General features: G+C 42.7%; 1 protein-coding gene across 2 annotated transcripts in view; it reads right to left on the bottom strand.

Moving 5' to 3' along the window:
* The window catches only part of LOC117515096 (gamma-aminobutyric acid receptor subunit beta-3-like), a 115,449-nt gene that overhangs the window by 43,615 nt on the left and 55,837 nt on the right, over positions 1-15,997 (bottom strand). For both annotated transcript variants that reach the window (XM_034175607.1, XM_034175614.1), the window contains exon 6: positions 4,623-4,760. In XM_034175607.1, coding sequence (XP_034031498.1) covers positions 4,623-4,760 — 138 coding nt within the window. The remainder of the gene's footprint in view (positions 1-4,622; positions 4,761-15,997) is intronic.

Genomic DNA, 15,997 nt, shown 5'->3' on the forward strand with positions numbered 1-15,997 from the left:
GCACGTCTTTCATTAAAAAAATCTCCTTTAACAGTGGATTATCCGGATAAAATGCTGAAACCGACTTCTTCTGAAACTTCTCTGTTCTCTCACGACGTCCTGGATCAATAGAGCCTGAAATGTGGAGGTTTTCAGCTTGAAACAGGCTGACGACGGCGCCTGGGACCGCTGCACAACGTCTCGCTCCGTGGGAAGTCCTTAAAGCGACAGTATCACCTCAAAATCTGTCATCAGCCGTTAAAATTTTCACGGAAAACCAGCTTAATTTTTCGAACCGTGTCCACTTCGATGTGTCTCACAGGTTTAGAAAAAATTTTGATCAAACAAAGCGCCAGTCTCTCAGCAACTTCTCAGACAAAGGAATTCCGACGAGGGGCTGGACGACTCCTCCCACAAGGAGTGCGCACAGGCAAATGACGTCACCGACAGGCATGGAAAAACTCACGCATGCGCACGAGGGTTCAAGCATGTCTGACGTAAAAACATATGAATGAAATCCATATAGTTTTTGAAAAAAATAAAAAAGACCTATACTTTATTGACAGACCTTGTATATATATATATATACATATATATATATATATAGAGAGAGAGAGAGAGAGAGAGAGAGAGAGAGAGTTATTTACATTAATTATTATGATCCTATCATCTTACTTCCAATTTGTACATGTTCAATAAAACCCTTCTGTTAATCAATACAATACTTACATTTATGAGCTTTTGACAAGAGTGGAAGTTAGCTTTGAGTTAGCAGACGTTAGCGTGTACACTGACATCTGCAAAATGTCTTGTAAATCACACTAGAGGTGTTATCAGGCTACAAAAACAGTGTTTTCAGTTTTAGAAGTGTGTATTTCTCGCTAGCTTTTACATAATATATGACACAAAGGTTATATTTACACACAAACAATACAGAGTTTGCCGCTAGCTACCAGCCTGTGACGTCATCGCGCTAATGTCCACTAAATGTTTTCTAATTCACTTCAGAGGTGTTATTAGGTTCCAAAACCAGCATTTTCAGTTTTAGAAGTGTGTATTTCTCACTAGCTTTTACAGAATATGTGAGAAACATGTTATATAAACAGATGAATGAAGCGTAGAGAGACCTGCCACTGATGTCACAGTGCAGTTCTACTCTGATTGGCTGTTACCTCTGCCACTCAAAATAAAAAAAAGGAACAGATTGAAACAGAATGTGACTTTTTAACCTCTTAAAATATGTCAAGGTTAGCCATCTTTGAACTTGTCCAAGGTCTGTGTCCCAAGAATGTTCCCTGTGAATTTGAAAATGCTGGCAGTAATAGGACCGGACTTATGCTGAGCACAGGCAGACGGACGGACGGACGGTCAAAGTCTTCGCAATACCTGATGGCCATACTTGATTGCCTCGGGTAATATCCAAATACAACATAATTTCCTGTTCTTGCACATTTCTCAACATGGGCGTGGCTCTTCGTCATGAGATTAACAAATTTCAGAAGTGGTGAGACTACTTATCCCACCCCTCCCACACACTAGTTCACTTTCTCAACTAACTGCATCTCCTGTTACCAGCATGAAAGCTCACTGGTTGGGGAGCATCAATAAAGTGAGTTCAAAATGCTCTTCTTCATTTCTGCGAGGCATACGTCTGACACATTTACTTCCATGCCACACTGGTTCTTCAACCACATTTTGAGAATTGTATCATTAACTCTAAAACCTCAACTTCCAGAGTAAAGAACCATCTGACACAGACTCACTTCACTCTATAAATCACAGCGCTTACGGCCCATTCCATTCCGGCGTGATTGTCTCAACCACATTCAATTGAAAGGTTTCTCTCCTTCCACAGCCACTTGTTCCTTTCATGAAGACAGCCGGCAGTCATTGGAGGGCTTACTGTTACTGTTCACCTAATACACTTCACCTTACATATATATATATATATATATATATATATATATATATATATATATATATATATATATATATATATATATATATATATATATATATATATATATATATATATAAACGCAACACTTTTGGTTTTGCTCCCATTTTGTATGAGATGAACTCAAAGATCTAAAACGTTTACCACATACACAATATCACCATTTCCCTCAAATATTGTTCACAAACCAGTCTAAATCTGTGATAGTGAGCACTTCTCCTTTGCTGAGATAATCCATCCCACCTCACAGGTGTGCCATATCAAGATGCTGATTAGACACCATGATTAGTGCACAGGTGTGCCTTAGACTGCCCACAATAAAAGGCCACTTTGAAAGGTGCAGTTTTATCACACAGCACAATGCCACAGATGTCGCAAGATTTGAGGGAGCGTGCAATTGGCATGCTGACAGCAGGAATGTCAACTAGAGCTGTTGCTCGTGTATTGAATGTTCATTTCTCTACCATAAGCCGTTTCAGAGAATTTGGCAGTACATCCAACCAGCCTCACAACCGCAGACCACGTGGAACCACACCAGCCCAGGACCTCCACATCCAGCATGTTCACCTCCAAGATCGTCTGAGACCAGCCACTCGGACAGCTGCTGAAACAATTGGTTTGCATAACCAAAGAATTTCTGCACAAACTGTCAGAAACCATCTCAGGGAAGCTCATCTGCATGCTCGTCGTCCTCATCGGGGTCTCGACCTGACTCCAGTTCGTCGTCGTAACTGACTTGAGTGGGCAAATGCTCACATTCGCTGGCATTTGGCACGTTGGAGAGGTGTTCTCTTCACGGATGAATCCCGGTTCACACTGTCGTGGGCAGATGGCAGACAGCATGTGTGGCGTCGTGTGGGTGAGCGGTTTTCTGATGTCAATGTTGTGGATCGAGTGGCCCATGGTGGCGGTGGGGTTATGGTATGGGCAGGCGTCTGTTATGGACGAAGAACACAGCTGCATTTTATTGATGGCATTTTGAATGCACAGAGATACCGTGACGAGATCCTGAGGCCCATTGTTGTTCCATACATCCAAGAACATCACCTCATGTTGCAGCAGGATAATGCACGGCCCCATGTTGCAAGGATCTGTACACAATTCTTGGAAGCTGAAAATGTCCCAGTTCTTGCATGGCCGGCATACTCACCGGACATGTCACCCATTGAGCATGGATGCTCTGGACCGGCGTATACGACAGCGTGTACCAGTTCCTGCCAATATCCAGCAACTTCGCACAGCCATTGAAGAGGAGTGGACCAACATTCCACAGGCCACAATTGACAACCTGATCAACTCTATGCGAAGGAGATGTGTTGCACTGCATGAGGCAAATGGTGGTCACACCAGATACTGACTGGTATCCCCCCCGAATAAAACAAAACTGCACCTTTCAGAGTGGCCTTTTATTGTGGGCAGTCTAAGGCACACCTGTGCACTAATCATGGTGTCTAATCAGCATCTTGATATGGCACACCTGTGAGGTGGGATGGATTATCTCAGCAAAGGAGAAGTGCTCACTATCACAGATTTAGACTGGTTTGTGAACAATATTTGAGGGAAAAGGTGATACTGTGTATGTGGAAAAGGTTTTAGATCTTTGAGTTCATCTCATACAAAATGGGAGCAAAACCAAAAGTGTTGCGTTTATATTTTTGTTGAATATATATATATATATATATATATATATATATATATATATATATATATATATATATATATATATATATATATATATCAGGAAGAAAAGGATGACTTTCAATCAATTTTTGGATGATCCCATTAACTTTAGAGGTTCAGGGGTTAAAGATCAAGGGGTCAGAAATAGAAGGGAAGTTTTCAAACGTGTATCCTTCCTGAATCAGAGCCAAAAGACCCATAGTTACTAAAAGTTACAAAAAGGTGCCAGATATAGACTAATGGTACATGAATTGGAAATCACGTATGATCTTTCAAAATTCACCAGTCGATTAAAGGTGACTCAGGGTCAAATCCAGTGGTATATTTTGGCAGTGAAAATGTATAGGAGGGTCATTTTCAAAGGCTTGTTTGTCCTGAAGCACCGCCATATTTGACGTGAATAGGAGGTCAAATGTTATCTTTCAAAATATATCATGAGATTTGACCTTGAGTGAACTTGAAGGTCAGAATAAAGGTCAGTAAACCTTTTACTCAGAATTCTGGCCCAATGAAAATAGATGAACTCGAACAGGAAGTCATACGTGGCCTTTGAAATTACACCAGCTCATTTCAACTTGAGTGACCTTGACAGGTGGGGCCATAGTTATCATTAGAACAGGAAACAGGAAATCATAACAGGAAAACATATATTGTCCTTCAAACTATACCACCAGTTTTGACCTTGAGCAAAGTTGAAGGTCAATGTCAAGATCACACAAACATAGATCACTTAAATGGTACCCGATAAGCCCATGGTTAATAATTAGCCATGTCAAAGAAGTCACACGGGCTGAAATATTCAACTTCAAATTTGACCTTGACTGACCTTGAGCATTTTCAAAGTAAGACCCAGTTTCTGAAATGATGTAGAATATACTTTCCCCCCGATACAGTATCTCTACGGCAGTATGCTTTGCATTCATGAGGGCGTTGCTATCAAGTTATTCTCACAGTCAGTTTGTGATACCACACACATACACAACACATGACAACACAAGACATTTACCTGTGGAAAACACTACATTTTTAGACACCAGCTTGTAATCGACAATGGAGAACTGAGGCAACTCGATGCGCGTCACCCCGGTTACGGCCGACTCTCCTCCTTTCCAGTAGAACTCGATGTCATCTGTGGTGTAGCCATCTGTACAAGGAGACACAGACACACAAACGCACCAAGGTGTAACCATCTGTCTAACTGTCGCTAGAGACCGAGATATGCGGGGCAGCTCATCATCCAACTGGGCTGTCATTTGAGAAAGAAAAATAACATGTTTGAAGTAGTTTCCAAGAAACAGATGTTGCTTTGAAAAGAAAGTCAACTAATGGGTTCACTTGCTGCTCAAATGCCAGGAAAAAGAAAAGAAAAGTACAATCTCCTGGTTGGCAATACTGTCCTTACACATTTTAATGAAACAAGCCTGAGATAATTTCATTTATTTATTTATTTATTTTGGCGGATTTGGGACTCGCTCAAATTACCTGTTGGTAGTGAGATGAAGGACACCAACAGGATCCATGTGTCCCTGTTAATCCTAATCCCCATTTTCTGTCCTACCAGCTACAGCTGCAGTGTGCCAGGTGCCAGTCCCTGATTAGAAGGCTAATAAAAAACCAGCAGCACTCTGGAGGCTGGCGCACATAGAGTCACTGCTGCACGTTGAGCGATATTACGGCATTAATGGCCATCCAACACGGAGAGGAGTGCTCCATTACATGAAGAGCAGAAAATGCAATCTGTTGCACAGTTTATATTTGGAACCATTTCCAGTGAACAGTTGCACGTTTAGTTATTTTTAGCTGTTCAAAGTTTCTTGTCACCTCAGAGCTTCATCACAATCTAAAATTAACACCATCCATGTGTCACTGTGGGTAAATTTTATTGTTGTCCTACATGAAAGCTTTATGGGTATGATAGCAGCAGCTTTATTTATTTATTTGTTTATTATTTGATTCATGTACCCTGCAAAATATGGTGAGTGAATAGATAGATGGATGGATGGATAGTCCATGCCCTCTAATTTGTTCACACAATGACTCAAACAAATAAATCATTACCATCTTGTAACTCACCAAATTAAAAAAGGAATATAATTACCAAAAAGGTATAGTTTGGACTATCTATGACTGAATGTTATGGAGTTATGGGGTAAAAACAACAAGAATGGTGACAAAGGTCAATTTCAGTTTGTACAGGGGTTAGATGTTAAAGTTGCTCCAATTTTGGTAAAATGTGGTGCAAATTATTGGTTGAACTAATAGGATTAATAAATGAAATAGTTTTGACTGTGTTGAATGCTTGGTCTGCAAGATAAAGGTAGAGCAATGTTGACGTCCATTGGATTCTATGACATGTGACATATGTTACCCTGTAACATGATAACTAAGCATGCCACATAGTGCAATCTATTCCTTTTTAAAACCCTATTAACTCAACCAATAATTTGCATCACATTTTACAATATTTAGAGCAACTTTAACATCTGACCCCTATACAAACTAATGCTGACCTTTGTTACCATTCTTGCTGTTTTTACCCCATAACTCCATAACATTCAGTCATAGATAGTCCAAACTATACCTTTTTGGTATCATTGTGATCAGACAAATAATGTGGTATAGCATTCAATATGACTGAAACGTTTTTTAAATTTTGACCCCTGTGTAATTCTTCAATTGACCCCTACCTGGCCGCCTACTGAAAATTCAAGTGGATACTCAGTTTTTTCAAAAGAGTAATGTCTAAGGAGTATTTATGCCAACTTTGGTGCTTGTATCCAGATTTGAAGGATTCCTCTGTAAATATTCTGTCATCTGCTGCACTATAAAGTCAATTCAAAGTATATGTTTTACGATTGAACTCTGCAATCCATTAGGACAAAACTATCTTTAATCCAAGTCTATTTTTGCTTCTTTTTTTAAGTAAACAAATGGGATTTTTTTAGATGGCTCTTATCAGTTCCATTAACGCAGTGTTATAGTAGTAAAACTAGAATGCTTGGAGTCATATTTATTGAATGGCATTTATGAAAGACTGGTGGTCTATGTTTTATTTATACATTCATCCTCTTAATAACAGTAATACTATTAATTATAATCACAAGTAAAAATGTACTGAAAATATGTCTTCAAAGTTGGACCTTTCCTCAAAAGATGGGGAGGGGTGACTTCTGACCCCACTCCCCTCTGGCGGTCTGTACACTGGCTGTTAGCAGGAAGAAAACACAGACAGAATGACAAGAAAAACTTGTGTATTCATATGGAAAGTGCAACCTGATTGGCTGGTAAGAAGTGTATCATAACAACCATCTCTCAAAAACAGACTTGCTGCATACTTGAAGTGAAGCAGAGCATAAAGGTTTGAAAAATGTTGGCTTGAAGGCTTTGAAGCAAAGTGAGGCAGAACACAGAGTGATTCACGACTCGTGTTTAGTAAATCCAATACAGAGCCCAATAACAATTGTTGTGATCAGATAGGTACAATTTACACAATATCACCCCTTTATGTTTGTGTGCTGATCATAGAGATCAATTTGGACGCAGCAGATAGCATTCTGGAAACTACAGTGACTAGCAAAAGTATTTGGCCCCTTGGCAATTCACGCATTTTAAGTTGTTTATGCCATTTCAAATACAAAGAGTAAATAAAGCTTCTTCTTCTTCTTCTTCTTCTTCTTCAAAAATCTAAAGTTTTCTTCCTTAAACTCAAAGCTCAAAGTGACTTGGAAATTTTTATGTATCCATCCCCTGACTTGTCTGAAGAATAAAGCTGGCAATAAAGCTAATTATTCACAGGTATTATACCAAAGGGTCCCATTACTCATGAAACCATCATCTTGGCTTTTATATTTTTTATTAATTTTTATTAAGTTGTAGAGATTTGCTTTCAGTTTGAGTTTAAGGAACATAATTTTCCAATTTTTTATATTGAGAAACCTTATTTACTTTTTGTATTTGAAATGGCATAAATAAATTAAAATGCATGAAATACCAAGGGGGCAAATACTTTTTCCAGCCACTGTATCTTTCATAAACCTTTAAAGTATAAGTTGTGTAAAAGAACTGCAGTATTGGAATGATCTGATGCTGTATCACTCATAAATAATTCAGTGCTTTGACACATCTCGACTGCCAAATGGTAAAAACTGAGCATTTTCTTGAAGGTTTGGTTTGCTTTTTCAGGGGGTTGCAGACGGCTCCGGAATGGACCACCTGCTTTGCCAATTATTTGCTCGAACATTCTTTCTTGGTGATCACAAAAAAGGGTCTTCTTTCAACCGCAGGAAAAGTAACTGGCATTTTTTGTGGTTTGTCACCTTTTGTTTTTCTCTGTGTCTCTCTCAAACAAACTCACTGTTGGACCCTCACAAACAAGGAAATTAAACAGAATTTGATTGTTTTTTTTTTGTTCATTTTTTCCTCAAGAAGCTAGCTGAAGAACATCCACAAGCATTCCTGTTTCAATAACTGTGACACAGTGTGCCCTCCACCACTGTAACCGCTTTCCCGTGAAGCAAAATCTAGGCCAAATATTGTGCTGAAACTTGCCTTGAAGGACACGTGTGTGTGTGTGTGAAAGTGAAAATGCGGCACATTTAACTGCATGGTTGCCTGCATTCTTTCCACTCTGTTGTTGGAGCAGTGGTAATGATACTAGTTTTGTTATCACTCAGCAGAGACAGTTTGCAATGAAAACCAGAATGACCAGTTTAGTAAGGGACACAGCAATGGATTTTGCTTCACCGAGTTGTCGTCAGGTTGGGTAATAATTGGACAATGATGCAACTTTTTGCATTGATTTTAATGAAAAGACATAAAATTTCAGCTCCAGTTTGCGAGAAACCACATCACTGCTCTCTTTCCAGAAGATTATGCGTTCCACAAGACCGTAAAGCTGCAATCGGTGGCACCGCATTGAAAACTCACACTATCCACATATTCTCCAATCAAGGTCACGGAAGCTGACAACTCTTTCAAAGTTGACTGAATATCTTGGTCGCATCCCTCAATAGTCTTTTTTTTTTGGATGGCCATACAGTTTTTGAGAACTGCCTGGATAGATTAGTGGATAAGGAGCAGGCCGGCCAATCTGTAGACCTGGGTTTCAATCCAGCTCATGCTACCTGTCTGTGCCCAAGACACTTAATCTGCATTGGTGTCCCATCCAAGAGGAGTTGTACACTCCAGACAGGTCCGTCATAAGATATGATTTCAATTTAATTCAATTTATTTCATTTATATAGCGGCAAATCACAACAAAGCTGCCTCAAGGCGCTTCACACAAGTAAGATCTAACCTTACCAACCCCTAGAGCAAGCACACACATGACAGTGGTAAGGAAAAAACTCCCTCTGATGATTTGAGGAAGAAACATCAAGCAGACCAGACTCAAAGGGATGACCCTCTGCTTGGGCCATGCTACCGACACACTTGATAATACAAATATACAGATAAGATGTACTTTATTGTCTTGGACTCATGTGGTGCATACATATGCCTTCACAGTACAATAATAACAATCTACAGTACATACAGTTGGTTTTCTTAATAATTTGTCAATTAAGACCAAGACATATGCTCATGTATTCACCCCCTGACTTGTCTAAATTAAAATGGCTGCAAAAGTCATGCTTAAAAGTAATCTTAGATTGTACAATAACTTATAAGCTTCAAAAATGGATGCATATCATAATATTAGCAATGTTTCTTTGTTCACCTACTCCAACCAGGTTCTGCTGATTTCCACCAAACCTAGTATACAGATAAAGGTCTCCCACAGAATTCTCCTGAAAAGCTTAGTTTTGGCAAAGTTCAAGGTCACTGGGAACAAATCTTTGCATTTTCACTTTGATTTCCAACAAACTTTGAACACATACACTATATAGGTGGGTTGCTGAATTTCCTGGGTGAGATCAAATTTGGGGCAGCATGGTGGCTTAGTGGTTAGCATTGTTGCCTTGCAGCAAGAAGGTCATGGGATCAATTACCACCTGTGGCCTTTCTGTGTGAAGTTTGCATGTTCTCCCCATGTTTATGTGGGTTCACTCCGGGTGCTCTGGCGCCGTTCCATATCCAAAAGGCATGCACGTTAAATGGATTGGAAACTGTAAATTGTTCATAAGTGAAAATACCCTGGATTTGGTTCTCGCACATGGTATTGCTGTCACGAATATTGACATCATGCCTCTTACATCAGTGGTCTCTGATAGCTCACTTATTAAGTTCACAGTTTCGCTGCCATGTTTTGTGGAACAACAACCTTATATATTACTACGGCGATGCATCAACTCCTCAACTAAGACTGAATTTGAAGCTAGACTGCCTTATGTCTTAGCTTCACAACTGGCAAATACCCAATCAGTAGACAGTCTTGTGGATAGTTTAAACTCAGTGCTCAAAACTACACTCGACATGATTGCGCCACGTTTGTTAAAATCCCGCCCCCCCAAAACACAGTCACCTTGGTTCAATGATTACCTGCATGACCTCAAGCATAAGGCTAGAGGTCTAGAACGGAAAGTTGATTGACCTTGATTGCCGTGATGCTATCTTAGACTATAAGCATGCATTACTGGCTACAAAGTGGACCTATTACTCTGATTTGATCAACAAAAACAAGCAGAACTCAAAGTTCTTGTTCAACACGGTGGCAACACTTATTCATGGACAACCACCTGTAGTTCGCTCTCATTTTACAGTACAAGATTTCCTGGATTACTTTGAGAATAAAATAGAAGACATTAGGTTAAACATATCCCAGCATGCCTTAACCCAGCCACTACACCCTACTATTGAGGTGGGCTCCATTACTGAGGTATTACCTAGATTTACAGAATTTGAGAGTATCTCTCTGGGCATGCTGACGAAACTCGTAACGTCAACAAAAAGCACAACCTGTCTGTATGATCCTATACCAACAAAACTGTTTAAGGACCTGTGGCCCACTCTTGGGCCGACTGTGCTGGAAATCATTAATCTTTCATTAACTTCTGGATCTGTTCCTAAATGTTTCAGATCTGCAGTGATTAAATCATTACTTAAAAAACCTAATCTTGACCCTAGTGTACTGAAAAACTATCGGCCGATATCAAATCTATCATTTTGCTCTAAAATTCTGGAAAAAGTGGTTTCACGGCAGCTCATGGGCTATCTTACTGAGAATAATCTTTGAGCCACTGCAGTCTGTTTTTAGAAAATATCATTCCACAGAGACAACTCTCACTAAAGTGGTGAATGATCTGCTTGCAATGGATTCGGATACCACGATAGCTCTTATGCTGTTAGATCTCAGTGCTGCATTTGATACCGTGGATCATCATATTCTACTTGATAGGCTGGAAAATAATTTTGGGATTACTGGGGGTGCCTTTGCATGGCTGACATCATACTTGACCAGTCATTCTCACTGTGTTCTGTACAGTAACACATAAAATTTGGGGTTCCACGGGGGTCCGTCTTAGGCCCCTTGTTTTTCTCCTTTTATATACCCTTGGGCACATATATTGCGGCGCTATGGGATTACCTTTCACTGCTATGCTGATGATACTCAGTTATACATGCCAATAACTGCTGGTCATCTCATCCACATAAAATCCTTAGAAGATTGTCTTGCATCAGTGAGAAGCTGGATGTCTAGAAACTTCCTACTTTTAAACTCTGATAAGACTGAAATGATGGTTCTTTGTCCAGTGAGACATCGGCATCAATTTGACCAGTTAACGCTTAGCCTAGACCCGTGTGTCATACATCACACGGACAAAGCGAGGAACTTTGCGGTAATTTTTGATCCTACGTTGTCCTTTAGATAGATAGATAGATAAGAACTTTATTAATCCTGAAGGAAATTGCATTTGGCCTCCACATTACAAATATTATGGGGACTGCTTTCTTCCACTTGCGAAATATAGCGAAGCTTCGACCCATACTGTCTATGGCTGATGCTGAGATCCTGATCCATGCATTTATCTCTTCTAGACTGGACTAATGCAATGTTTTATTTTCTGGTTTACCGCAGTCTACCATTAGGGGTCTTCAATTAATTCAAAATGCTGCAGCACGAAGCAGAAAGTTTGACCACATTACACCCATTTTGGCATCCCTTCACTGGCTTCCTGTCCCAGTGAGATCAGATTTTAAGGTTCTGCAACTAGTCTATAAAATTGTTCACGGACTGGCACCTCCCTACCTAGCTGACCTAATTAAACCTTATGTACCGGCCCGGGCTTTGCGTTCTCAGGGTGTAGGACTACTTTGTGTCCCTAGGGTGAATAAGAAGTCTGTGGGTCATAGAGCTTTTTCTTATTGTGCCCCTGTTCTGTGGAATGATCTCCCTGCGTCAATAAAACAGTCAGATTCTGTGGAGGCTTTCAAGTCCAGACTTAAGACGCACTTATTTTCCCTTTCGTATGGCTAGCATACTGGCATAGTATAGTTCTATGCTTTTCACTCTTTTAATTCATTTTATTAGGAAACGGAGCATGGCGTGGCCTCAACTTTACATAAATTCTGGGTCTTTTAGTGAAGCTTAGGGCTAGTGGCCGGCGATAGTATTTCCTGTTTTTCTTGTTGTTTAATGCTGACAAATGATACTGTATTTCTTGTCTTTCTGATGCTTGATTGTTTTTTTTCTCTCTGTTTAAGGTGCAGCTCCATCCAGAGATGGGTGTGGTATTTGCAGCCCAGTCTCACATTTTTTTTTTTTGCGCTCCCGTGACGAAATGAGTCAAACTTTCATGACGGAGCTTTTTTTAACTCACTATTCCTAACCCTACTCCCACCCCCAACCCTAACCTTAACAGTAACCTAATCTTACTCCCCCCCCACCCTAACCATAAGTACCCCCGACCCCCCTCCCGCTTCACTTTTAATTTCGTGCAGCCATCACAGAATGAATGAGAATGAATTTCTGCTGCCGTGACGAAGATGAGGTGCTTTTCGTCACAATATCACGAACCAATAGATTAATGTATATTTCGTGCTGCTGAAGCATGACTTGCTGTGAGACCACGTTGGGTATTTGTGCTGGAGATTCTCCTGTCCTGTGCACCAACAGCATTTCCTGTATATTTGTTTTGTGAATTGTTCTGTAATTTATGTCTGTCTCAATTCTATCACAGGATAAAATCAACTTTATCATGCCATGAATGACTCTTATTGGAGCTGAAAAATGTGATTTGACAAGACAGTAGAGCTGATTTCACTCTATAATACAGTATATTTAACTCTATTTGGACTGGGACCAAATGTAATCCTGGCAGAGTATATTTACTGTGCAAAATTTACTGTGTAGCGTTTATTGTAATGCTATATATATATATATATATATTTTTTTTTTTAACGCTTGTATTAAAGCGAATAACTGGAAGCACATGTTGGCTGTTTCATTTCGGCTCTAGTTTGTTCTATACAGACCCAGATCCCTCATGAGTTTTTGATGGACCATTTCCATTTCATGCTGCACAACATTTCCTGCATTTATGGCAATTTTATTTTAAATGTGTAACTTTTTTCCTTGTCTTCATGGTAGTCATTGGATGTACATTGGGAACACATACGCACCAACTGTGTGTATGTACGCCACGTGATGTTCATAAGCCAATTCATAAATCATTTATTCAGAGTGAAGTAAGACACGCCCCCTTCACCCACCACCACCTTTGAAACGTCTGACTACGGGCCTGTCATTGTGTCATTGTGTTGGTGCACACACTATTGTCCAATTACTTGTGGAATTGGTAATTAAAACTGATTTTAACCTCATGCCAACTATTTTGGTTTTGAAATGATTGATGTCCACGTACATGTTTTCAAAATGGCATGGGCCTGCACATTCAATTTTTTTTTTTTGGGGGGGGGGGGTGCTGTTTTGCACTGGAACATCAATATGAAAAATGCATGACGTCAGGATCATCATGCTATAAAATAGAAACTTATTGTTGTGTGGGCCGCTGAAGAGGAGGTACTGCTGGCCCACCACCACTAGAGGGCGCCCTGCCTGGAGTGCGGGCTCCAGGCACCGGAGGGCGCTGCCGCCTTACAGGAGCAGCCAGGATGACAGCTGTCACCCATCACCGGAGACAGCTGATCCCAATCACTACGGAGGTATATCAGCAGGACGGCATCTCCACCTCATTTGCCGAGATATCGTTTCTACCAGAGAGGTAACGTATCAAAGCAAATAGAGTGCATCTTTTGGATTGAGCTAGTTTTTTGGATTACTGTTCCAACGAGAGGTGGAGGTACCTTTCCTGCTGTTCGGAGTCCTGGGTGCATACGCGCCCCCATCTAACTGTTCTTTGCTCCTCGCCAGCAGTACCAGGTCCGACACGCGGAGGCAGTGGCCACCTGGGAGTTCGGGACTTGGCGGCTCCAGTATTCCCGGGGTCCTGTGGCGGAGGAAGCCGTGTGGTTCCGGTCTTACCTTGGAGAGGCGTCTCCTATCTTCGAGCCTGCCCACACGACACTTTTGTGAATTGACTGTTGTCCATTGCTGTGATTGGTTGTATTCGTTGTGCACATTCACAACAGTAAAGCGTTGTTATTTTGACTTACTCCATTGTCCGTTCATTTGCGCCCCCTGTTGTGGGTCCGTGTTCCTACACTTTCCCAACAGGATATCTCGGCCAACGTCATGGATCCCGAGGGGCGTCAACCGGCTGTTGAACGGCCAATGGAAGAACAGGACGCGCAGGCGTCCGCGGGAGGGGTAATCGGTGAGTTGCAGCGGATCCTCACCGCTTTCACGACTCGGTTGGATTTCATGACCGAGCAGAACGTCCTCCTGAACCGCAGGGTGGAGGCTCTCGCCGCGCAGGTGGAAGCGCGCCCTCCGGGCGCCGCTGCGGCTCTCCCTCCCGTAGATCCTGTGCGTAACGTTGACGTTCCACTGGTTGTTCAACGACCTCTCCCTCCTTCCCCGGAAGCATACATAAGCCCTCCAGAGCCGTACGGAGGCTGTGTGGATACGTGCGCGGATTTACTGATGCAGTGTTCGCTCGTCTTCGCACAGCGTCCCGTTATGTACGCGACCGATGCTAGTAAAGTAGCTTATGTCATAAACCTGCTTCGCAGTGAGGCACGCGCTTGGGCTACAGCGCTCTGGGAGCAGAATTCACGGCTCCTTCTGACATACGATGGGTTTGTGAGGGGGCTCAGAACCGTGTTCGATCACCCTAATAGAGGAGAAACCGCTTCAACCGTGCTGCTGTCAATGAGACAGGGGCGCCGGAGCGCAGCTGTTTATGCAGTCGACTTCCGCATCGCGGCTGCGAGATCCGGCTGGAATAACGCTGCCCTCCGCGCCGCCTTTGTAAACGGACTGTCTTTGGTTCTCAAGGAGCACCTGGTGGCTAAGGACGAACCGCGGGATTTAGACGGGCTTATCGATCTAGTCATACGGTTGGACAACCGGTTAGAAGAACGTCGGCGGGAACGAGACGAAGGGCGTGGCCGGGCACGCGCCGTCCCTCTCCCTTCCGGTTCCGACCGTGCTCCGCCTTCCCCACGCTCCACGGCCCCTGCGCTCCGTGGGGCCACAGCTCCCCCTACTGACGAAGCTATGGACACGAGTAGGGCAACATTTAGGGCACCAGCTGCACAGAGGAGACGGGCCCATGGAGCTTGTTTTGTTTGTGGTGCACTAGAGCACCATGTGAGAGACTGCCACGAGCGGTTACAACACCAACGCCCGCCCCTAGAGACTGGGCTAGGGGTGGGCCGAGACATTCACGTGGGACACACCCACATTGCTACACGACTCCCAGTCACGATCCTGTATGAGGATTTAACCCTGAAGGCCCCAGCACTGGTGGACACGGGCTCTGAGGGGAATCTGTTGGACTGCAGATGGGCCAGGGAGATAGGGCTCCCTCTGGTGGCGCTTACCTCGCCTGTGCAGGTTCGAGCACTAGATGGCTCCCTGCTCCCTCCGATCACACATAAGACACCACCTGTAACGCTGGTGGTGTCAGGAAACCACCGGGAGGTGATCGAGTTTTTTGTGACTCAGGCCACTTCCCGTGTGGTTTTAGGCTTTCCCTGGATGTTGAAGCACAATCCCCGGATTGATTGGCCGTCCGGGGTAGTGGTTCAGTGGAGCGAGACCTGCCATCGGGTGTGTCTAGGTTCCTCGGTTCCTCCCGGCTCCCAAGCTAAGGAGGAGGTCAGAGTCCCGCCCAATCTGGGGACGGTGCCGGTGGAGTACCACGACCTTGTCGACGTGTTCAGCAAGGATCTGGCGCTCACACTCCCCCCCCACCGTCCGTACGATTGTGCCATTGATTTGGTTCCAGGCAGTGGGTTCCCGTCCAGTAGACTGTACAACCTCTCACGGCCTGAGCGCGAATCAATGGAGACCTACATCCGGGACTCGTTAGCTGCCGG

The sequence above is a fragment of the Thalassophryne amazonica genome, chromosome 1, assembly GCF_902500255.1.
Source record: "Thalassophryne amazonica chromosome 1, fThaAma1.1, whole genome shotgun sequence".
In the NCBI taxonomy this organism is placed as follows: domain Eukaryota; kingdom Metazoa; phylum Chordata; class Actinopteri; order Batrachoidiformes; family Batrachoididae; genus Thalassophryne; species Thalassophryne amazonica.